The sequence below is a fragment of the Leucoraja erinacea genome, chromosome 22, assembly GCF_028641065.1.
Source record: "Leucoraja erinacea ecotype New England chromosome 22, Leri_hhj_1, whole genome shotgun sequence".
NCBI classification, from domain to species: domain Eukaryota; kingdom Metazoa; phylum Chordata; class Chondrichthyes; order Rajiformes; family Rajidae; genus Leucoraja; species Leucoraja erinaceus.
Genome location: NC_073398.1, coordinates 11,953,243 through 11,977,406, shown reverse-complemented (window position 1 = coordinate 11,977,406; position 24,164 = coordinate 11,953,243). Strand labels below are relative to the sequence as shown.

General features: G+C 43.3%; 1 protein-coding gene across 2 annotated transcripts in view; it reads right to left on the bottom strand.

Annotated features, from left to right (window-relative positions):
• LOC129708001 (uncharacterized protein C12orf40-like) overlaps positions 1-22,023 on the bottom strand; it is a 43,689-nt gene extending 21,666 nt beyond the window's left edge. The window contains exons 1-5 of one of the 2 annotated variants that reach the window (XM_055653558.1): positions 20,834-22,023; positions 13,269-13,308; positions 8,598-8,739; positions 3,014-3,146; positions 851-917 (exon numbers count right to left, since the gene is read on the bottom strand). In XM_055653558.1, coding sequence (XP_055509533.1) covers positions 851-917; positions 3,014-3,146; positions 8,598-8,739; positions 13,269-13,308; positions 20,834-21,075 — 624 coding nt within the window. In that variant the 5' untranslated portion in view covers positions 21,076-22,023. The remainder of the gene's footprint in view (positions 1-850; positions 918-3,013; positions 3,147-8,597; positions 8,740-13,268; positions 13,309-20,833) is intronic. The other variant, XM_055653557.1, reaches the window with a different exon arrangement.
• Positions 22,024-24,164: the final 2,141 nt, after the last annotated feature.

The following is a 24,164-nucleotide window of genomic DNA, read 5'->3' as shown; positions in this document are numbered from 1 at the left end:
ACCACGTGAGCCTGTGAACAATATCGTGGAGCTTGCAATCCCTTTGTCAGGGATCAACTTCGGGAGCTCTAACCCTGGGAGCCTGCGGACTTAACATCGTGGCGCTCGCTGTCCCTTGGTTAGGTTTCGACTTCGGGGGCTCCAAGCTGCAGTAGCTTTGACCGCCCCGATTGCGAGGGTGTCGATGGCTCCGACAGGGGAGCTTCGATTGCCGGCTGCGGGAGCTTCGATCGCCCCGACCGCGGATGGTTCGACTGCTCCGACCGCGGAAGAAAAGGAGATAATACGTTATTGCCTTCCATCACAGTGCGCTGTGGTGGATTTTTATGTTCATTTTTATGTAGTTGTGTGTCTTGCTGCTTTTTTGGTATGACTGTATCGCAAATCAAATTCCTTGAATGTTTTTACGTACTTAACTAATACATTTATTACAATTACAATACTTCTACTGAACTGTATACAAAAAAAGGAATTTCACTATACCTTGGTTTAAGTGACAATAAAGTGTCATTGACCATTGAACATTTCCAATATTTGGACAGGTACATGAATAGGAAATTTGATGGATATGGGCCAAACTCAGGCAGATGGGACTAGTACAGGTGGGGCATCTTGATCCGAATAGGCAAGTTGGGCCAAAGGGTCTGTTTTGGTGCTGTATGACTCTATTCCAATATCGTTTCATTTGCTGCTGAAATCTCATCTCAAGGCTTTTTAATGAAAACAATGCTTTGGGGAAAAAATCTTTAATGGTCTCATATGCTGGGAATGACTTCAGTGCTTCCCGACGTCAGATTATGAACTCAAAGCATTTTGTATAACTACATTAAAATGTTAGATTGGCACCCACCTCTCCATATCTTAAGTTTGTTGTATTCGTAAGTTGTTTTCTGCTGTTCCATTCGTTTTTCTGTGTACTGTTACGGTTTGAAAAAACTATGTTTAGCTGATAGTTAACTTAGTTTGCATAATTTTACAGAATAATATGGATAGAATTACTTTTAAATTGCCTGGATTAAAGATAGAACTTGGTTTGCAGTAGCAAATTATGTCTAGAATTGTGCAGTGTAGAGGTGTACATGAAAATTAAAGTGCAATTTAAATAGAGACATGAGTATATATTGAACATCCATGATTTCACTCCTTTCACATACATTCAAAGTCACAGAAGTTTTCTATTTATTAAAAAAAGTATACACGTAGTGGGATTTGGCGAGAACAGCAAAAAGACTAAAGAATAGATGTTTCTCAACACTCATCACTCAATTTTGCGTTCATACATCTCTTGGATATTATTCGTGATGAGTTCTCATGGGCACGAGCTACGATTAGGCTCAGGAGAAAATTATGTAGTATCTTGCGCTGTGTTAAATGTTTGAAGAACATCTAAATTTGATTCAGTGATATTATTTTTCAGTCACCAACATTGTTTTGAAGTAACTCCAAAGTAACGGCTGCATAATACCAAAGACTCCAAGGTCTATTAAAAGGGAAACAAGACTTGCACTTCAATAACTCCTTTAATATTCAGTATTCAGGATGTCCCCAAGTGCAATACAACAATAAATCATTTTCATTAGGTCATGTGGGCAACTTCCCCCTTTCAATAATTTGTTTTGTGTTAACTCCTTTCATTGATTCCTCTTAATTGTTGGCCATCAGCAAAGTCGATCTGTAAATGGTGGTGCCTTGGTGAATATAACAAAAGGTGGGTGGTAAGCTATCTTAAAATATTTATTCTCCTGGGAAGACGTTTGAGGAAAAAATGACCCAGTAATTTACAAAATATCTGTTAAATTATGAAAAAGATTACTAAACAGCTAGTGATCAATTAGCTATGTAGATGTACCTCATTGTTCACACCAACTATCAATTATACCCATTGTTTCATGAAGTCATATAGCGTGGAGCAGGGTTCATGGCCCATTAAGTCCTCGCTGATCGGTAAGTACAGTAACTATTTACATTAATCACAATGTATTCTCCCTACATTTCCATCAAATCCCCAGATTCTATCACTCACCTACACTTCAGAGGCAATTTACAGCAGCAACCAACTAAACCTGCACATTTTTGGATGTGTGAGAAAACCAGAGCACCTATTGGATACCCATAGGAAGAATGTGCAATCTCCATACCAGAGGTCATATTGAACTTTGAAGCTATGTTGCAGCAACTTTATGTGCACTATACGTCAACATGCTATTACTCCACTGTAGTGAGACAATAATTTGCAGGCAACTGGATGGAGACGACTGCTACAACAGGCCTTTATGGCCGGCTGCCGTTGGGACTGTGAAATGGAGCCAAAACCTGGCAGCTCTTGCATATAGACACAATGGTTTGTTTCTATGCATTATGTACATAACGGGGGATTGTACCTATGTATGGCAATGTTCTTACCGATCTGTATGCAAAAAAAAAAACTCTCTGTACATTGGTGCACGTGATAAAGGAACCAGTGCACCACTGAATTTTCATTCCCCTTCCTTGACTTCAATGGTTACATTTATGGCACTTCTAATGCCCTCCATAACTTAAGTTTCCAGCCTCTTGATCCCAATGAGCTTATCTTTACCATGAATACCCCTGCACCACCATTCCACACCATGATGTTCTGTGAGTACCTTGCTTCTTTCTTAAACAGATGCCCAACCAGTTTCCCTTCACGAAAACACCGATGCAGCTGGTTCATTGTCATATTAAACAATTTCTCCTTCAAATCCAGCAATTTCTTTGGTCTCATTACGTTAGCAGTTAGATTAGCCACAAATATCTATATCCACATAAAACTGCCATGTGCTTTAGCAGAATGCCTTTGACACATATGACTGTTAAAGGTATATTGGTTGCAACAACTGAACAAAGGTGTAAAAGGTGAAATTCAAGGATAGTACGTATCATCTGCTACTGGACTGGGTGCATAACTTTTGTCGTACTTTTTAAACATTTAATCAAAACCACAAGCACCACATTGCAAGCCCTCACATTCAACATTCTTTTGGAAAATTACCTGCATTGACTTTCTTCCAGGAATATTTGAGAGGGAATAGAGCAAGGAGACATTGGCAGCTCAATGTTATGTCGTCTAATTGGTACTTTTCTATCATTCATCATATTTACTTGAATGACTTTGTTTGATGCATCTTTGAAAAAAGCAAGATATACACTGTCATTTCACCATTGTAAGACGCCGAACTGGGAGTTGCTGAAATAAGGTTTTAAAAAATGATTCCAGTGCCATAGTCAGTCAGAATTCATGGAATAGATACAAATCTTCTAGATATAAAGGGTCATTGAGCTGAAACATTAACTCTCTGTTTCTCTACAGATGCTGCCTGAGCTGACGTTTCCAGCATTCTCTGTTTTAATTTAAGAACTCATACCATCTGTCTTATTTTTTAAATTTAGATTATGTATAGGTACTGTTTGGGCTAGGTAGACACAAGATGCTGGAATAACTCAGCAGGACAGGCAGCATCTCTGGTGCGAAGGAATTGGTGACGTTTCGGGTCGAGACCCTTCTACAGGCTGATGTCAGGGAAGTGGGCGGTACAAAAATAACATGTAGTTGGAGACAGTAAGACTGGTGAAAGAACTGGGAAAGGGGAGAGGATGGGGAGAGAGGGAAAGGAAGGGCTACTTGAAGTTGGAGAAGTTAATGTTCATATCGCTGGGGTGTATGCTACCCAAGCAAAATATGAGGTGCTGTTCCTCCAATTTGCGCTGGGCCTCACTGACAATGGGGGAGGCCCAGGACAGAAAGGTCAAATTGGGAATGGGAGGGGGAGTTAAAGTGCTGAGCAACCAGGAGATCAGGTGGCTTTAGGCGGACTGAGCAGAGGTGTTCAGCGAAACGATCGCCGAGTCTGCGCTTGGTAATGCCGATATACAGGAGTTGACACCTTGATCAGCAGATACAATAGATGAGGTTGGAGGAGGTGTAAGTGAACCTCTGCCTCACCTGAAAAGACTGTAGGGGTCCTTGGACGTAGTCGAGGGGGGAGGTAAAGGGACAGGTTCCATCTCCTGCTGTTACAGGGGAAAGTACATTGGGAGGGAGTGATTTGGGTGGGAAGAGACGAGTTGACCAGGGAGTTGCAGAGGGAACGATCTCTGCGGAAAGCAGAAAGGGGTGGAGATGGGAAGATGTGGCCAGTAGCAGGATCCCATTGGATGTGGTGAAAATGTCGGAGGCTTATATGCTGTATGGGACAGCTAATGGGGTAGAAGGTGAGGACAAGGGGAAATCTGTCATTGTTACGAATGGGGGGAGGGGCAGCAAGAGCTGAGCTGAGGGATATCGAGGAGACCCTGGTGAGAGCCTCATCTATAATGAAAGAGGGGAACACCCCCATTCCCAAAAGAATGAGGACATCTCAGATGACCTGGTATGGAAAACCTCATCCTGGGCACAGATGAGGCGTAGGCAGAGGAATTGGTAGGGGCTAGAGTCTTTACAGGAATCGGGATGGTAAGAAGTGTAGTCTAGATAGCTATGGGAGTTAGTGGGTTTGGATTGGATATCAGTCGATAGTCTGTCTCCTGTGATGGAGATGGTGAAATCTAGAAACGGTAGGGAGATGTCGGAGATGGTCCAAGTGAATTTGACTGAAGGATGGAAATTAGTCGTGAAGTTGATGAAGTCAGTGAGTTCTGCATGGGTGCAGGAGGTAGCAATGATGCAGTAAATCCATAGTAAAGATGAGGAAGTGGGGGCCTGGTAATCAGAAGTCATTGAAGAGACGAAGACTGTGTGAGGCGTCTTGGACATAGGTAGGGAGGGATTTGACCAGGGGTAATAGGATGGAGTCGACGCATGTAGAAATTTAATACAGTGGTACATAAACAAGCAGAAACAATGGCTCTGCCAGGGCAGTTCTGTTTGTGAATTTTAGGGAGAAGATAACATTGGGCTGTGCAGGGCTGGGGAACGATAAGATTGGAAGCTTTGGAGGGAAGACCCAGAAGTAATGAAATCATAAATGGTGTGTGATATTTAGATCTGGTGCTCATCTGTGGGATCATGGTCCAAGGATAAGTAGGAGATGTCTGAGGGTTGTCGCATGGCCTCATCCTGATAGAGGTCAGCGTGCCACTACCACAGCACCTCCCTTGTCGGTGGGTTTGATTATCACGTCAGGGTTGCTGCAGAGTGAGCGGAGGGCTATATGTTCAGGGGGGAGAGGAGGGGGTCCAATGGAGATGGGAGAAGGGGTCATCATTGGGTGGTGAGGATTCCTTCCCATAGAAAAAGGCACAGAGGTGGAGGCAATGGAAGAAGACCTCTATGTTGTGGCGGACCCTGGAAATTGTTGAGGGGGGGGCAGAGGGGAACAAAGGTGAGGCTTCTGCTGAGGACATACTGCTCCATATCAGAAAGGAGGAGATCAAGGTGGATGGTGAAGAAATGGCAAGGGTGAGGGTTTGGGTTGGAGGAAGGCTGGTGAGTAGATGGAGTTTGAGGCTGGTGGGGGGGGGGGGGGGGGGGGGGGGGGGGGGGGGGGGATGGTGGGTGTTTATAGAAGAGGGGGACATGAGGACTATTGTATGGATGGGGAGTAGCTTGGGACACCAGGTGAAAAGTGGAAGGGGATGACCCAGTGGAATAACCACTGCCGTTCCCTGCAGGAGGGAGGAGCAGTAGGACCAAGCAGTCAGAGTGGTGTGGGAGACTGCATTGTGGAGACTGTGCTACTTGTCCCCTGACTTTTTAGCAGAACTTTAATTTGCCCTTGCATGGTTATTTTAATATAAAGCACGATCAAATGACGTCAAAAGTAGTACGACATGAAAATTCAAATGCAATGAGATTTTCAACTTCAATGAACTGAAATATGGCTATTCTTTTCAGAGAAATCAGGATTTTACTGCCCATCTATTAGCAATGTTACAAAATTTTGAGATTTAAAAAATCAAGTCTGCAATTTATCCCATCAGATAAAGCATAAAAAGAAGTTTAATTTGACACCTAATTCACTTTCATATCTTCAGTATTAAAAAGGTTATGGCCATTTTCATACTCTGAAATTAGCATCTTGTTCCCTATTGCTTTTCCATTGACGTAACTCTGTGATCGAGGACAGTCAAAAGCACATAACTTTATTAAAAATTAAGAGAACTGAATTAAATTGTCAGTTATTATAGATTGAAGCATTCTGAAACAAATGAAACAATCTTACTTGGATGACCTGAAATTAAAGCATAGTTAGTTACCTAATTGTAGCTAATTACAAAATTCAATTACTTGATCTATACATCTATCCATTTCTTAAGAAAAGATGAACATTTTCAAATAGCCTAGGTGTCCAAATAACATTCACACAAGAATTCACAATTTAACATGATTTATAAATCTCATTGTCATGAATTTATAGGCCAAATGGAAGGAATTTAGCGTTTAATTCCCATAAAATAATGGCCATTTAAATCATCTTATGAGTGGGTTTTTCTGGAACGCGATCATTTGGAACGTTGTGGTTTGCGGTGAATTTATACCGCATATCGGCAGGAAAAATACTGCCGGTTCATATGGGGAAAAAAATCATCGTTTCGCAACTTAAAACGTGAATTAAAGGCATCTTAAGGAGCATTTTTATACATAAAATAAACGGCTTTCTTTTACCTGTCCCGTACCTGAAATCCGTCCCCGTTGTCGGCGTTGACGTCTTTAGAAGCCGATTTTAAAATTACGCCAGTGCTGAATTTGTCGGGCGATTAAAAAAAAAATACACTGAACGCCCGTTGGAACGATTCTCCAGCAAAAGCTTGCACTCCAACCAAATATATTCCAGGACAAGGTAGGAAAAAAACGCGTTTTAACCCCGCCCCCCCCCCCCCCCCCCCCCTCAAAGGCGCCAAAATCGCGCACACGGCCAGTGGCAGAATTGCAGCGCCACTGAAGGTAAGTATTGTAACATACCTACACTATCATATCTGCATCCACCACCACCTCTAGCAGCATGTTCCAGGCACTCACCACCCTCTGTGTGAAAAAACTTACCCTCTCATCTGCTTTCAACTATCTCACCTTAAAGCTATGCGCTCAAGTTTATCCATCCTGGGAAAAAGGTTCTGCCCTGTCTTTGCCTCATAATTTTTTCTACTTCTATCACTTCTCCCCTCAACCTCTTTCATTCCGGAGAAACAATGCAAGTAGTCCAACCTCTCCTTGTAGCTAGTGCTCTCTAATCCAGACATCATTCTCGGAACCCTCGTCCACTCTCTTTCCAATGGCGCCACATCATTTTTTTTATTGGAACAACCACAACTGCACACAATATTCCAAATGTTGCCTAACCAAAGTCCTGCATCATGACTTCCTGACTCTGAGACATTGCTTCAATTGAAGAAGGCAAGCATACCTACTTTTGTTTCCACTCTTTCTACTTAGGTTGCCACTTTCAGGGAATCATGGACTTAGACCCCAAGATCCACTGCACATCATTGCTGTTAAGGTTATTGCCATATATTTTCCTTTCACATTCAATCTCCCAAAGTGCAAAACTGCAAAGTGCAAAAGTGCTCGGGTTAAACTCTATTTGCCATTTTTCAATCCATTTCTGTCCCTGATCGATATCCCACTGTATATTTTAACAGCCTTCTTCAGTCTGTGACCCAAGCTATCTTGGTATCTTCTGCAAACTTAGGTTTACATTCAAGTAATTTGCAAGGGGAACACAAAATCCACACAGACAGCACTTGTAGCTAGGATTGAACTCGGGTCTGCAGCCCAAGGCTGCAGCCCAATGCTGTGCTGCCCTAATATTATATGACAGGCTAAGAAAACATTTTATTGGAAAATCTGCATAAAATTGACTTTTTGTAACACAAGCCAGACCCAGAAAGCTCTTATGCTTTGAAAATACATATTTTATTATTTTGAGTGCTTTAGTATTTAGGTTTTCAATCTAATCAAGTTTTCTGTGAATCATTTGATTGTATTGTTAAATAAAGGCTTACAGATAGAAGACAGAGGGTTGTGGTGGAAGAACAATATTTAACAATACAAGGCTAGAGATCTGTATCTGGAGTTCTGCAGGAATCTATGTTGTTACATGTAAATTACTTGAATGTAAACGCAAGTTTGCAGAGGATACCAAGAGGGGTCACAGACTGAGGAAGGCTGTTAAAATATACAGTGGGATATCCCCATGGTTTATTTCCGAGTGCCCCGGGTTTCCTCCCACATCCCGAAGACGTGCAGGTTCGTAGGTTAATTGGCTTCAGTAAATTGCCCCTAGTGTGTAGGATGCAAAAGTGACGGAACTATTGTACAGGTGACCAATGATCTCAATGGACTCAATGGGTCAAAGGACCTGTTTCCATGCCATATCTCTAAACTAAACTAATTAACATGTTTTGAAGTATTCGTTAACATCTGATACAATATATGTTCTCGTTTACTAAGTCATCATCAGTTTTGCGTGTTGACGAATGCATTCCAACAAAGGCAACTAGAGTCAATCCTAACCAGAATCCTTAGATGAACAGGGAGATGCTTGCCTTTACCTCATTTTTAAAGATCTGCTCCAAAATATAAAGACACAGCAACAAAATTGATCTCATTTATGCATGAGGGTCAGTGCTATTCTTACCAACAGATTCCTTCTTTGCAGCTATACGGTTAACGATATGTAGAGTAAGGAGGTCCCAGCTAACGGAAGAGTTTTGTTGAGGTGATACCGGTGGCTCTAATAGTTTACATTTTGATTTAAGTTTCCTCTTCTCAAAAAATTCCTTGAAAATATAAATCATACTAAATACAATATGTAGAGATCTTTTGATTGAACACATTAAGCAGTATTCTAAACAGTTATCTGATGAAATTACACATTATCCGAGTCATCATGAACAGTAGTAGTAAGTGGCTTGGCTGTCGACATGGCAAATTATGATGTGCTTGGATTTTGAATCAAAGTGGTACCTCTCTGTAAATGTAGTTATCATGTTCTCTGAGTGAAGTTGCATGACTATTAAAGTATTGTTATGTTTAATTGTCATATCTACCAAAAACAGAACAATGAGATTCTTACTTGCAGTAGCATAGCACTTCTGCAAATAATAATAGAAAACACAATAACCCAGAGATTACTACCCTTAGAGTGCTGCTTTTTAATCTATCAGGTCTCCTCTCAACTTCTGACATTCCAGAGAACACAATTCAAGCTTTCCAACGTCTACTCGTACCTAATACCTTCTAATTCTGTAGACCAGAACTGCATGCAAAACTCCAAAAGATGAGAAGGTACAAGGCAGGATTAGAATCTGATGATTACAATAAATTAGGTGATATTATAGATAGCAAAGATGGTTATCACAGGTTACGGCAGGATCTTGATCAGTTGGGCCAGTGGGCAAATGGAGTTTAATGCAGACAAATGTGAGGTGTTACATATTGGGAAGTCTAACCAATGCAGGGCTATAACAGTAAATGGTTGGGCTCTGGGGAGTGTTGTAGAGCAGATGAATCTTGGAGTCCAGGTACATAGTTCCAGAGATAGTGAATCCTGTGCTGAATTTTTATCTAGGTAGAAAAGGTGATCAAGAATGCTTTCAGCACGCATTGGCCTTCATGAGTCAGGGTATTGATTATAGAAGTTTGGATGATATGGTACAGCTACACAAGGCCGCTGTTAGGAGTATTGTGTTCAGTCCTGGTCACCCTGCTCTTGGAAAGATATTGTTTATCTGGAATGAGTGCATGAAAGATTACAAGAATGTTGGCAGAACTTGAGGATCTGAGTTACATGCAGATGTAGGTCATATTAGGACTGTATTCCATGGAGCATAGAGAGGTGATCTTATGGAGGTGTATAAGATCATGAGGGGCATAGATAGCTAGAGTCTTTTAACCAGAGAAGTGGAACCAAGAACCAGAGGATATTGGTTTAAGGTGAGTGAGGAAAGTTGCAATAGGGATCTGAGGGGCAACTTTTGTCACACAGAGGATGGTAGGTATATGGAATGAGCTGCCAGAGGAGTTATTTGAGGCAGAAAGTATTGCAACATTTAAAAGACATTTGGGCTGGTACATGAATAGGAAATGAAAGCCGAAAGGCCTGTTAAGGTGGTGTACGAATCTAAATGGCAAGCAGTTTGTCAATTACAGCACTGGCTTGTGTTGTTTCTTTTATCCAAAGAAGCTCAAGATTGTTATATAGATCCTCTCCTGTTGTGCTGCTTGCAATATGTCGCCACAGTATCGTAGTTCTGCAAAAATGCATGTTTCCATCAGGCAACATTCAGTAAGAATATGTGACAAATCATCCTCTACAATAATCCTCAACATTGGTGCCCAGCAAGGACTTGGCATAAGTGTTTAAGTCTCCTTAAACACTTATGACTGTACAGCCAAATACCAATTCAACTCAATTTACAAGTTCGCAGACGACACCAACTCTGCAGGCCTCATATCGAATAATAATGAGATGGATTATAGTAAGGAGATTGAGAACCTCGTAATCTGGTGCAAAGCCAACAACCTATCCCTCAAAGGTAGAAACAAAATGCTGGAGTAACTCCGCGGGTGAGGCAGCATTTTCAGTCTGAAGAATGGTCTCGACCCGAAATGGTGCCCATTCCTTCTCTCCGGAGATGCTGCCTCACCCACTGTCCAACATTTTGTGTCTACCTTTGATTAAAACCAGCATCTGCAGTTCTTTCTTACACAACCTATCCCTTAATATCAGCAAGACAAAGGAGATTGTAATCGCCTTCAGCAAGTGAAACAGTACACACAGTACACATACATTGATGGTGCCAAAGTAGAGATGGTCGCAAGCTTAAGTTTTTAGGAGTAAATATCACAGGCAATTTGCCCTGGATCAGCCACATCGAAGCAATGGCCAAGAAAGCACACCAATGCCTCTACTTTCTTTGAAGGTTTAGGAAGTTCGGCATGTCCCCAACTGCCCTCACCAACTTCTACAGATGCGGTGGAAAGTATTTTATCAGATGCATCACAGCATGGTTTGGGAACAACTCTATTCAAGATGGCAAGAAATTACATAGTTCTGGAAGTAGCCCAAACCATGACGCAAACCAACCTTCCTTCCATGGACTCCATCTGCACCTAATACTGCCTTGGAAAGGCCACCCACATAATCAAGGACCCGTCTCACTCTGGTCACTCCCTCTTCTCCCCTCTCTCATCAGGCAAGGTAAAGAAGTTTGAAAATGCAAGCCTCCAGATTTCTTTCCTGCTATTATCAGGCAACTGAACCGTCCTCTCACCGTTAGTGACATCCCATCCACCTCATTGGAGACCCTTGAACTATCCTGAATGGACTTTATCCTGCACAAAATGCTATACCATTTATCCTACATCTGTACACTGTGGGCGGCTTGATTCAAGGCTGTGCTCCCTGCTGCTCACCATCCCTCACACTCACCCCCATCGACGTGTATGCGGCACTGAGCAGGATACATGCATGAAAGGCGGCTGGCCCTGACGGCATCCCCGGGCGCATCCTCAGGGCCTGTGCTGCACAGCTGTCAGACATCTGGACTGGCATCTTCAACCTGTCACTTGCCCAAGCACCTGTCCCCACGTGCCTTAAAACTACCTCCATCGTGCCGGTGCCAAAACACTCCACTGCGGCGAGCCTCCACGACTTCTGCCCAATTGCACTCACTCCCATCATCACTAAGTGCTTCGAGAGGCTGGTCCTGGCACACCTCAAAGGCTGCCTACCTTCCACACTGGACCCCCATCAGTTCGCCTACCGCAAGAACAGGAGTACGGAGGATGCCATCTCCATGGTACTTCACTCCGCCCTCTCCCACCTTGACAACAGAGACACCTACATGAGAATGCTGTTCATCGACTTTAGCTCAGCATTTAACACCATTATCCCCTCCAAACTGATCACCAAACTCATCGACTTGGGCATCGACCCCTCCCTCTGCAACTGGATACTGGACTTTCCAACCAACAGACCCCAGTCTGTTAGATTAGAGAACTACACCTCTTCAACCCTCACCCTGAACACCGGCGTTCCACAGGGCTGTGTGCTGAGCCCTATCCTCTACTCCCTCTTCACCTACGACTGCACACCTGTACATGGTACGAACACCATTATCAAGTATGCAGACGATACAACGGTGATTGGCCTCATCAGCGACTACAATGAGACGGCCTATAGGGAGGAGGTCCAGCTCCTAGCAGCATGGTGCGCTGACAACAACCTGGCCCTTAATACCAAGAAGACCAAGGAGCTCATTGTGGACTACAGAAGGTCTAGGGTTGGCACGCACACCCCCATCTATATTAATGGAACGGAGGTGGAGCGTGTTTCCAGCTTCAGGTTTCAGGGGGTCAACATCTCTGATGACCTCTCTTGGACCCACAATACCACAACACTGATCAAGAGGGCTCACCAGCGTCTTTTCTTCCTGAGGACTAAAGAAGGTCCATCTGTCTCCTCAGATTCTGGTGAACTTCTACCGCTGAGCCATCGAGAGCATCCTTACTAACTGTATCACAGTATGGTATGGCAACTGCTCTGTCTCTCTCAAAGGAAAGCACTGCAGAGGGTGGTGAAAACTGCCATGCGCATCACCGGTTCCTCACTCCCCTCCATTGAGTCTGTCCAGAGCAAGCGATGTCTGCGAAGGACGCGTAGCATCGTCAAGGACTGCTCTCATCACCCCAACCACAGACTGTTTAACCCCCCCCGAAAATTGCACTACTGCTACTGTATATACATATATATATTTTCCTGTTCCATTATTCTGTGTTTGTACTTCTGGGTGAGATGCTAACTGCATTTCATTGTCTCTGTACTTGTACACTGCACCATGACAATAAAGTATGAATCTGAATCTGATTGTAATCATGTGTAGTCTTTGTGTTTAATGGATAGTACACAACAAACTCCTTTCACCGTACTTTGGCACATGTGACCATAATAATAACTAACCTAACTATTTCCAAGGGTTACAGGACATGTCCACAAAAATATCAGATTCTCAAAGTCCATCTCTAAGAATACAAATACCAATCTAACATAAAATCTGGTGCTTGTGCAATACTAAGGCAGGAGCAAAATTTTCTGAACTGTTCCTGCAGCATCTATATAAAGGGACTGTAGTGTCAAAATGCAGATATCAAAACAAAAGATCTCCAATTTGGAGGAAAGGCAATTGGACAAGAAAAAAACAAATTAGGAAACACGGAATCTCTTGTCTTTAATGAGTAATTAATATTATCTGAAAATCATTAAGTTCTGACAAGAAACTCCACATAAAATGTTATTGATTCTTACCTTTTGCTGCCTCTTCTGTTGCTTCAGTTTAATTCGATTCCTATGTTAGAAAAATATAGTGACACCAGTACACCATAGCTGCAGCATGTAACCTCTACAAAATGTGTTGCAGTTATTCACCTCACATACACACACAGTACCTCTGAAACTCACAACACAAAGACAAGGAAAACAGACACAGGAATATCAAAGTCTGACTTGGAAACATTAATATCCTTTTACTGTTACTTATTTGAACCCTCCTATCTAACCATGAAAACACTTACATTAAAATGGCTGTATTAGTTTAAGAACATAGCACAACTGTATATTCAGAGGGAAACAAAAAGCTGGAGTAACTCAGCAAGACAGGCAGCATCTCTGGAGAGAAGGAATGGGTAATGTTTTGGATCGAGACCCTTCACAGGCTGGTTAGGGATAAGACAAACGAGAGATATAGATGGTGATGTGGAGCGATAAAGAACAATGAATGAAAGATATGCAAAAAGGTAACGATGATAAATGAAACAGGCCATCGTAAGCTGTTTGTAGGGTGAAAATGAGGAGCTAGTGTGACTTGGGTGGGGAAGGGAGAGAGAGAGAGGGAATGCCGGGGCTACCTGAAGTGAGATAAACCAAGCAAAATATGAGATGCTGTTCCTCCAATTTGCATTTAGCCTCACTCTGACAATGGAGGAGACCGAGAACAGAAAGGCATTTGCAGGAATAGGAAGGAGAATTATGGTGCCCAGAAACCGGGAGATCAGGATGGTTGAGAGGCACCGCAAGAGATGCAACACTTGTCCCTTTACCTCCCCCCTCGACTCCGTTCAAGGACCCAAGCAATCGTTCCAGGTGCGACAGAGGTTTACCTGCATCTCTTCCAACCTCATCTATTGCGTCCGCTGCTCTAGATGTCAGCAGATCTATATCGGTGAGACCAAGCGGAGGTTGGGCGATCGTTTCGCCGAACACCTCCGCTCGGTCCGCAATAACCAAGCTGACCTCCCGGTGGCTCAGCACTTCAACTCCCCCTCCCACTCCGTCTCCGACCTCTCTGTCCTGGGTCTCCTCCATGGCCACAGCGAGCAGCACCGGAAATTGGAGGAACAGCACCTCATATTCCGTTTGGGGAGTCTGCACCCCGGGGGCATGAACATCGAATTCTCCCAATTTTGTTAGTCCTTGCTGTCTCCTCCCCTTCCTCAGCCCCCCTGCTGTCTCCTCCCATCCCCCAGCCTTCGGGCTCCTCCTCCTTTTCCTTTTCTTGTCCCCACCCATGCCCCCGCCCCCGAGTCAGTCTGAAGAAGGGTTTCGGCCCCTCCAATTTGCCTATTTCCTTCACTCTCCATAGATGCTGCTGCACCCGCTGAGAATTTCTCCAGAATTATTTTGCCCAGAAACCTGGTTGAGAGGCACGTCAGGTTAGGGTTAGGGGGCTTACCTGGATGTGGCCCTCCAGTACTTCCAACATGTGGACTGGTATCTGGACATTTTATTTTTCTTTGTAAGCGGCACCAAAATATGGCGACTGTGCATTTGCAGGTGGTGCTAAGGAATTTCACTGCGCCGTGCTTACATGACTATAAAAAACCATTGAACCATTCATGAAGGACAGTCAATGATTACTGAAAATGATGGCAATGGCCACAAATGAATTAAAAGAGCTGCCTTTTTCATTCAGCAATAAAGGAACATTTGTATGATTTAGCAAAAAAAGTCTATTCCCTACCTCACTGTTTTCTGGCATCCTCTGGACTATGTCAAAAATCTCCATGAAAATTCGTATGTCAGCATTGCAAATTATTTCAGATGGGATTACTGTTTCATTTATAACCATCATGATTTTCCCGGATAGGGAGTTCATGACAAAATGTAGATACATTGCACATATTTTACATTGAAATATTTACAAACTGGCTATACAAAAGGAAGTAACTAACAATTTTCAAAATCAAACCATCACAATCCTATTTTCTTCTTCAGTATTTAACAGCAGTCAGCAGGCAGAAACAAATTTTCACAGCAGGAATATCGTCCGGAAGCTATCCTCTCTTAAATAGATATTCAGAGGCTATAGGGAATGAAATAGACTTCTCCCACCTTTAGGTCTAGTAAGTGTTGGTATCTCATTTAACATTCAGCATGCGATCCTGGGATAATGAGCAAAATTGATCGGTTCTAGGACATGGTTATTTCATAATATATTCTCATTGGCTGAATCCAAATGAGAGTGCACTCACATTGCCTAAACAAACATGTACCCAAAAAGGCAAGGATTACTTGTTTTAATGACTACAGGCCTATCACACTGATCTCTGTAGTCATGAAGACACTTGAAAGGCTTGTGTTGGCCAAGCTGAAAAATATCACAAACCCTCTGCTGGACCCTCTGCAGTTTGCATATCGGACCAATAGATCTGTGGATGACGCAGTCAACCTGGGCCTGCACTTCATCCTACAGCACCTAGACCGCCAGGGGACCTATGAGAGGATCCTGTTTGTTGATTTTAGCTCTGCATTCAACACCATTGTGCCAGAGCTACTACACTCCAAACTTTCCGAGTTGACTGTGCCTGAACCCCTCTGTCGGTGGATCACCAGCTTCCTGACAGACAGGAAGCAACATGTGAGGCTGGGAAAGCACATCTTGGCCCGCAAACGCTCAACATAGGAGCACCGCAAGACTGTGTACTCTGTGCCATCGCAACAACCTGGAGCTCAATGCTCTTAAGACAGTGGAATTGATTGTAGACTTTAGGAGAGCTCCCCCTCCCCTCACCCCACTCACCATTAACAACACCACAGTTACATCTGTGGAATCTTTTCAGTTCCTGGGAACCATCATCTCCAAGGACCTTAAGTGGGGGGCTACCATCGACTCCACTGTCAAAAAGGCACAACAGAGGATGTACTTCCTGTGGCAGCTGAGGAAGCACAATCTGCCACAGGTAATGCTGGTCCAATTATGCACGGCCATCGTAGAGTCTGTCCTCACCTTCTCCATCATGGTCTGATTTGGCTCAGCCACAAACACGACACCTGGAGACTGCAGCGAATCATCCGATCAGCAGAGAAGGTTATTGGCCGCAACCTTCCCTCCATTGAGGAACTGTACACTGCAAGGGCCAGGAAGTGAGCGGGCAAGATCATCTCTGACCCCTCTGACCCTGGCCACAAACTCGTTGAATCACTTCCCTCTGGAAGGCGAGCCCGGACTGTCAAAGCTGCCACAGCCAGACATAAAAACAGTTTTTATCCACGAGTAGTTGCTCTACTCACAGCCAAAATCTGTAGCCTCCCTTTGATTTGGTATTTTGTTGGTTCGCATGCTTGATCAATGGTGTTTTATCATAAATGTTTTATTATTATTAATGTTTAGTGTTTTCCGAGTCATTCGTAACTGTCACTGTATGTCATGTTGTTACTTGTGGGCGGAGCACCAAGGCAAATTCATTGTATGTGAATACTTGGCCAATAAACTAACTTACTTATTTACTTACTTACTTAATAATGCGTCTACTTTAGGCAAGCTGTCTGGATACATTTGACAAGCTGGTAATTTATATTGTCTTTATGCTTTCTAGTATTTTTTATGAAAAATATTTTCCCCTGTGTCAAATATACAATAACAGATCAGCAGAATAGTGTCAAATAGGGTGTATACACTTCTTTTCTGCATGCTGACATATTCAAGCATTACACTATTATGGACATTTTCAATAGAAAATTACGTTATGTTTTCCATGTTTCTGTTGGCAAGCCCCAAGCTAAATCACTGAGTGGACACACGGTGGCAGTATCTCTCTGACATTTTGACATCACTATATAATTCTCCAGTATCTATACACCCAGTCAGTAATGGTTAATATTGTTGACTGCACAGGAATGATCTTAAAGCATAGAGAAAATAGGCATGTATGGCTAAAGGCTCAAAATGTCCACCATTTATAACCATGGAGTTTACAAGCCTACTTGGTAGATGCCATTTGATAATTTTTATGACTGTAGATTACTTATGTGCCATTAGTCCTACTATTTGGTCCTACTATTCCATTTAAAGAAAACACGATATGTGTTTCTTGAGATTAAGAATTCAAATGTGAAGCTATCTTAAATTGGATCAGGCCATATTTACATTTTGTGCACTTCTCGGCCAACTATAAAAATTATTTACATTGATGATACTGGAACTACTGTAAGCAATTGCATCTAACGGGAAAGAAGTAAGAGCTTCGGACATACCAATTTCAAACAAACTTAGATGCCACGAGAAGTCTTTAAAATTATAAATAGTAAGATAAAGTAGGTGTGGAGAGAATGTGGTGAAAGATTTGAGAATTAGGGATTACAAATACGACAAATACATTTGAAGCCATGATGCAGCTTTATAGGACTTTGGTTAGGCTGTTTTTGGAGTATTGGAGTGTTAGCAAGATTTGCAATAGAGAATGAACACTGAAAGCAAACTGGTTGGGCAATTTTGCCTGTAATTGTGCTTATTCTCCACATGGAATTATTTCACCAGACTGCATCATTCACGTATTTTTCACTTGTATCCGTTTTATGCAAACAGATAAGAATTGGTCTTGGCATCATGTTCGGCACAGACATTGTGGGCCAAATGGCCGGTTCTTGTGCTGTACTGTTCTATGTTCCATGTTCTATGTTCTAAAACTGTTCTAAAAAAATCCATTTGGAACTCATTACCAGAGGTGGTTGATGAAACAAATATATGCTTTCAAAACAAATACAAGTGCAAAATATAAAATTATTCTGGAAAACTGAGATGATGCAGACTGATGAAGTAATTCTATGTGGAGCATAAGCACAATTACAGGCAAAATTGCTCAACCAGTTTGTTTTCAGTGTTCCTTCTCTATGTTGAATCTTGTCAATAAAATTCAACAATTCTTCACAATTGTCAGTTTTTGCCTCTGTAAAGGCGAGTTGGGGACTATTCTAGAACTAACAACCAAAAACTAATGTTAGTAGGTCAAGTGGAGGGCGAGTAATTTCAAGAATAGTGACCATTACTCCTGATGTTGATGTGACAAAAGAAAAAGAGAGATGGGAAATAAGCTGATTTCAAGATGCTAACGCAGGACCTTATACTTGTCAGTAAGTTTACACATGAACAGTACAAGTCATTTATAAATGAATAGTAAAAATTTGAACATAATATGATCACCAAACTTAAGGAATCCTGGATGCGAAGGACACTGAATTTTAGGTGTGGAAAAAGGTAGGTGAAAATCGGCAAAGGTCTTCAGGAATAAAGTATGTATAGCAGTGCACAGAAAATAATTAGGAAGGCAAAATAGTGGCACAAAGTTGCTCTCTTGAGGGAAAATTAAGGAATATCCTAAAACATTTTTGGAGTATCTCATAGGCAAGAGGACAACCAGGGAAACCACAAGATCTATTAAGGGCCAAGTTGGTAAAATGTACATGGAACGAGATGAGGTGGGTGATGTCTCATATGGATAATTCTCATCTTTATTCAATGTGGAGATGGTTGCTGCTGAACAATTCAGGGAGCAGAGTGGTGGAATTCTACAACAAATTACCATCACACAAGAAGAGAGGAATTAGATATATTTGCAGGATCCACAAGTACAGGGGGTTAGGGTAGAGATGACCAGGGTTTGGACAGCAACTTTCCTTGGCCACAGAAAATGGGCCAAATAATTACAGGATAGGAAATGTGGTACTTTTATTCAAGTAGGGCAGCAGCAGAAACCAAGTAATTATAGGGGGTGAGTCAGGTTGTATATTTCTGATTAATGGTCCAACAGGTTTTAGAGCTTAAGCAGAGATTTCCATTTGCTCCTGAGGCCTTGTTAAACATACACAAAACAGTACAGCCCAGGAACGGGCCCTTTGCCCACAATGTTTGAGCCGAACATGCTGCAAAGTTAAATTGAACTCATCTGCACTTCCATGCGCCTATCTAAAAGCCTCTTAAACTATCAAATCTGTCTCCACCACCACCCCTGGCAATGCGTTCCAAGCCCCCACTGCTCTCTATGTAAAAAAACATGGCCCGCATATCATTAAACTTTCCCCCTCTCACCTTATAGGTACACTCTCAAATGTTGGACATTTCCACCCTGGAAAAAATGGTTCTGATGGTCTACCCTATCTATGCTTCTCACAATTTTATATTTTCCGATTAAGTCTCCCCTTAACCTATGCATTCGAGAGAAAACAATCCAACCTCTCCCAGTAGCTGAAACCCACTAATCCAGACAGCAATCCGATAAAACTTCTGTACCCTCTCCAAAGCCTCCACATCTTTCCTGTAATGAGGTGACCAGAATGCACACAATGATCCAAATGCGGCCTAACCAAAGCCCTATGGTTGTAGAGTCTTAAGGTTGTTTTTATAGTTGGCATTTGGGCTTTTCACCTTCTTGCATACAAGACTGGAATTAGTTATGGAATAGTCAAGATCATCATGTCAAGAGCATAGTCACAGTTGAGGAGGTCTCAAGAGTTCATTCCAAATGCCGTTTATTGACTTTCTATTCTTAATAAGTTGTCTGTTTCATTGGGATGGGGTCTTAGGTGTTCAGCAGTGATAGCCTTGACAGTGCCAAAGCATCCATGCCATGTAAAAATCAGTGACTCCCTGTACTCCCAGCACTCCGACTATGCACTAAGTACCTATAGGACATTTTGTTTGTGGAGGGTTGGAGGTACGAAACAAGCACCATTTGTTTTTGAGGTTATTCAGCTTCTGGATGTCTTTGTCATTGTCGTTAATCATGTCCCAATTCAAGAGGTATTAATTAGGGTGGGCCAGGAAATGTGATCCTTCAATAGGTACAGGGAAATTACACTTCCATTTCAAGAATGCTTGAATATGGTGGAACTTCCTGCTCCAAATCCAAAACCAATTCATCCAAATTGGAGGAGCAGCACCTCATGTTTCGCTTGGGTAGTTTACACCCCAGCAGTATTAACATTGACTTCCCCAATTTCAGGTTGTCCTTGCTTTCTCCCTCCTTCCCCTCCCCTTCCCAGCTCTCCCACAGCCCACTGTCTCCGCCTCTTCCTTTCTTCTTCCCGCCCACATCAGTCTGAAGAAGGGTCTCAACCCAAAAAGTTACCTATTCCTTCGTTCCATAGATGCTGCCTCACCCGCTGAGTTTCTCCAGCATTTTTGTCTACCTCCAAATCCACATCCCATCCCCTCCAATCCACATCCCATCCTCCCACCCAAATATGAATCCTATCTCATCCTCCTCCTCCCCATCCCCAATCCTATCCCATCCCCAATCCTATCCCATCCTCCTCCCCACCCCATCCTATCTCATCCTCCCCCCCACCCCATCCTATCTCATCCCCCCCAATCCTCATCTCATCCTTCCCCCTCCTCATCTCATCCTATCCCTCCCCATCCTATTTCACTATCCACCCTCTCTCTCACCCCCCCCCCCCCCCCATGCCATCACATTATCTCCTCCTCCCCCCCCACCCATCCCACCTACCTTACCCTATCCCATTCCATACCGCAGCTGCACCCCTCATTCATCACGGCCGCTAATCTGTGCAGTGAGCGGCGGCTCTCCACTACTCACCGGACGCCTCCAACCCAATTCATGGCGCCCGTCACCTCCAGCCGCCCGCCTCGGCGCTCGAGACCAACGAAACTAGAGGAGCTCCTCGAGTATCTTTGCTCGAGACTCCACCAACACGACACGGGCGGGTCTCGCGCTGGGCGGCGAGGCGCGAGAGCCCGATTTAAAGTGTACACCAACGGTGTGAGGGGTGAGTGCATGCGCCAGTCAATCTGAGACCCCGGCTCCCATTTGTTCAGCATCTTCTCACGTTTCACAATTCACAGGCTATTTTTCAAGCAACACCATCCATTCAAACGTGTTAAAAAATTAAATCCCATCCTCTAAACTTGCTGATCTCGGCATTATTTTGTGATGAATCCTGCATTGCATTGGAAAATTTACCACCTTGTCTTTGGTCATCGGAAATGAACAAGTGAATGTATTGCTGACTGGTATTGGGCCTGAATATACCGTCCTGGGCTGGTGATTTCGTTGTGAGCTCCTCTGACAACTGTATCTGTTTCTGCATTAGTCTGAGAAGAGTTTCGGGCCAAGTTCCGCAGATCTGATTTACTCAACCATTGGATCCAGCATGTTATCCTGTAAAGAAGTCTTAATGCCGAAGAGACAGATATGGTGCTGACCTATTCATTTGTTTGAGGTCGTTGATCTTCAGTTGAACCAAAAACAATGCTGGATTTTTAAAATTGTTTTGAAGATGCAGCACGGAAACAGGCCCTTAGCCCACCTTGTTCACCATTCGCAATACTTCGATGTTATCCCACTTTCACATCCATGCCCAAGATATCAGGGGCGATTTACAGCGTCTAAATAAAGGGCCTCTTGGGCGTCACGCAGATGACGTGCGAAGATTTCGTACATACCAAAATCCTGGGGCGCCGTGCGCGACCGCGCGTCACGTGCCTACGTCACCAGGCATCATGCGCGCATAATGCGCACCATGCGCGCATCACGTGCATCGTGACGGGTAAATGATGTCACGTAAATGACGCACAAATGACGCCCAAGTGGGACAGGCCCTTCTTACAAAACACGCACGTCTTTTGGATGTGGGAAGAAGCCGAAACCCGAACGAAACCCAAATGAAACCCGCGCAATCTCTTGGAGAATGTGCGAACACGGCTATTGTGAGGCAGCAGCTCTACCAGTTGCACCACCTTGTCGCCTGAAATAGGACCTACGAAAAAAAAACAGCAGCATCTATAGTTGGAGGAAGAAAAATAATTACATTATGGAGAGCACTGCAAGTACACGAGGGTTTAAGTAGTTTGCAGTAGTTTAAGCTTTGAAATATATTTATGTTCTGTTGTGTGGTATGACTAAAGCTGTCAGGAATCGCGGCATGGACATTCCAGAATTACAAAATGACGTAAAATTTGCAGAGGTTATCGTTGACACGAAGCTGGGCCTAGATCAAGAACTATCTGGCCCATTCACGTTTGTACATTTGATTTTATCGCAGAGAAAGCATTTTCCACTTAATTTTTTTAACGAAAACTTTAAAGTTTTTAATGTACATAACAAAATATAAGGCATTTTTAATTTTCTTGGTTATGATTATTTGAGCAGCATAAGCGTGATTGACGGACAAAGTGCATACACATGTTTCAGGGCTCTAACTTAACTTTTTTTCCCTGCTGCCAGCCGGGCAACCTCGGCAGCTTTTTAGGTTGGCAAATGACAGTTTAGGTGGTCATTTAAGACAGCTTGCATGACGCGTGAGATAATGTGCTCGGACGAAGTGCGTAGTTACCAGTCGGAATTATGATCAATGATGCATTCACATATTATTTCTGCGTCAAATAAAGTCACAAACTAAACATATTCACCAATCAAGACATAATATATACCACAATGACATGCAGCAAAATTACAATACAGTATCACATCACTTTTTACACGTTGAAATGAATGCAATTTCTATTATCTCTTTCCACTTCCAAACAAAAATCTGGTTGGATTATTCAGTATATGATCAACCTCGGTGAGACCAAGCATAGGCTTGGCGATGGCTTCGCACAACACCTCCACTCAGTTCGCAATAACTAACCTGATCTCCCGGTGGCTCAGCACTGCAACTCCCCCTCCCATTCCGAATCTGACCTTTCTGTCCTGGGCCTCCTCCATGGCCAGAGTGAGGCCCACCACAAATTGGAGGAGCAGCACCTCATATTTCGCTTGGGCAGTTTACACCCCAGCAGTATAAACATTGACCTCCAATTTCAGGTAGTCCTTGCTTTCTCCTCCACTTCCCAGCTCTCCCTCAGCCCACTGTCTCTGTCTCTTCCTTTCTTCTTCCCGCCCCCCCCCCCCCCCCCCCACCCCGCACCCTCACACCAATCTGAAGAAGGGTCTCGACCCGAAACAACACCTATTTCCTTCGCTCCATAGATGCTGCCTCACCCGCTGAGTTTCTCTATCATTTTTGTCTACCCATTCACACAAGTTCTGTTATCCAACTTTCCTCACCCACTCCCTACACATTAGGGGCAGTTTTACAGAGAATAGTTGACTTGACTCTCTGACTCTTGACTTGCATCGCTAATGTGTGGGATAGAACTAGTGTACGGGTGATCTGTGATCGGCGTGGACTCAGTGGGCTGAAGGGCCTGTTTCCACGCTGAATCTTTAAATTAAACTAAAAACACCAAAACCAGAGGAAATCTAAAGAAGGGTCTCTACCCGATAATGTCACCCAATTTCTTCTATCCAGATATGCTGGCTGCTCCATGGAGTTCCCCTGCACAATTAAAGCATCTTCACACTACCACAGGTACCCAACCAGATGCAACTCGCTCTTTTTTCCCAATACCCTTTTTTGCTTAAGTCCAAGTCAAGAGTCAAGAGAGTTTTATTGTCATGTGTCCCAGATAGGACAATGCTTGCTTGCTGCAGCACAACAGAATATGTAAACATAATACAGAACAGGAGATAAATGTTCAGGGTGTCTATATACCATAGACCAATTATATACACAATAAATAAACAGATAAAATGCAATAGGCTGTTATTTTTCAGAGTTTGGAGTTTGGTGGTGGTGGGTCCACTCCCATTTAAATTCCATTTTTAATATTTTTGGAGGACCAGGAAACCAAGAAACAAGAGTTACTCCAGGGAGTTACTCCAGCTCCAGGGAGTGATTCTGCGTTAGTTTTCAGCGGTCGTGGTGAGGCGGCGACTGGACAGCAATGGTGGCCAGATCTCCCACAATGCAAAGGGAGGGAGAAAGTGGCTGATGCCGACCAGTTGCCGTGGCATTGTGCATGTGCAGGGCGGCACATGCGCACAACCACGGCCGATGATGTGTTGGGATGGTTGTGCACATGTA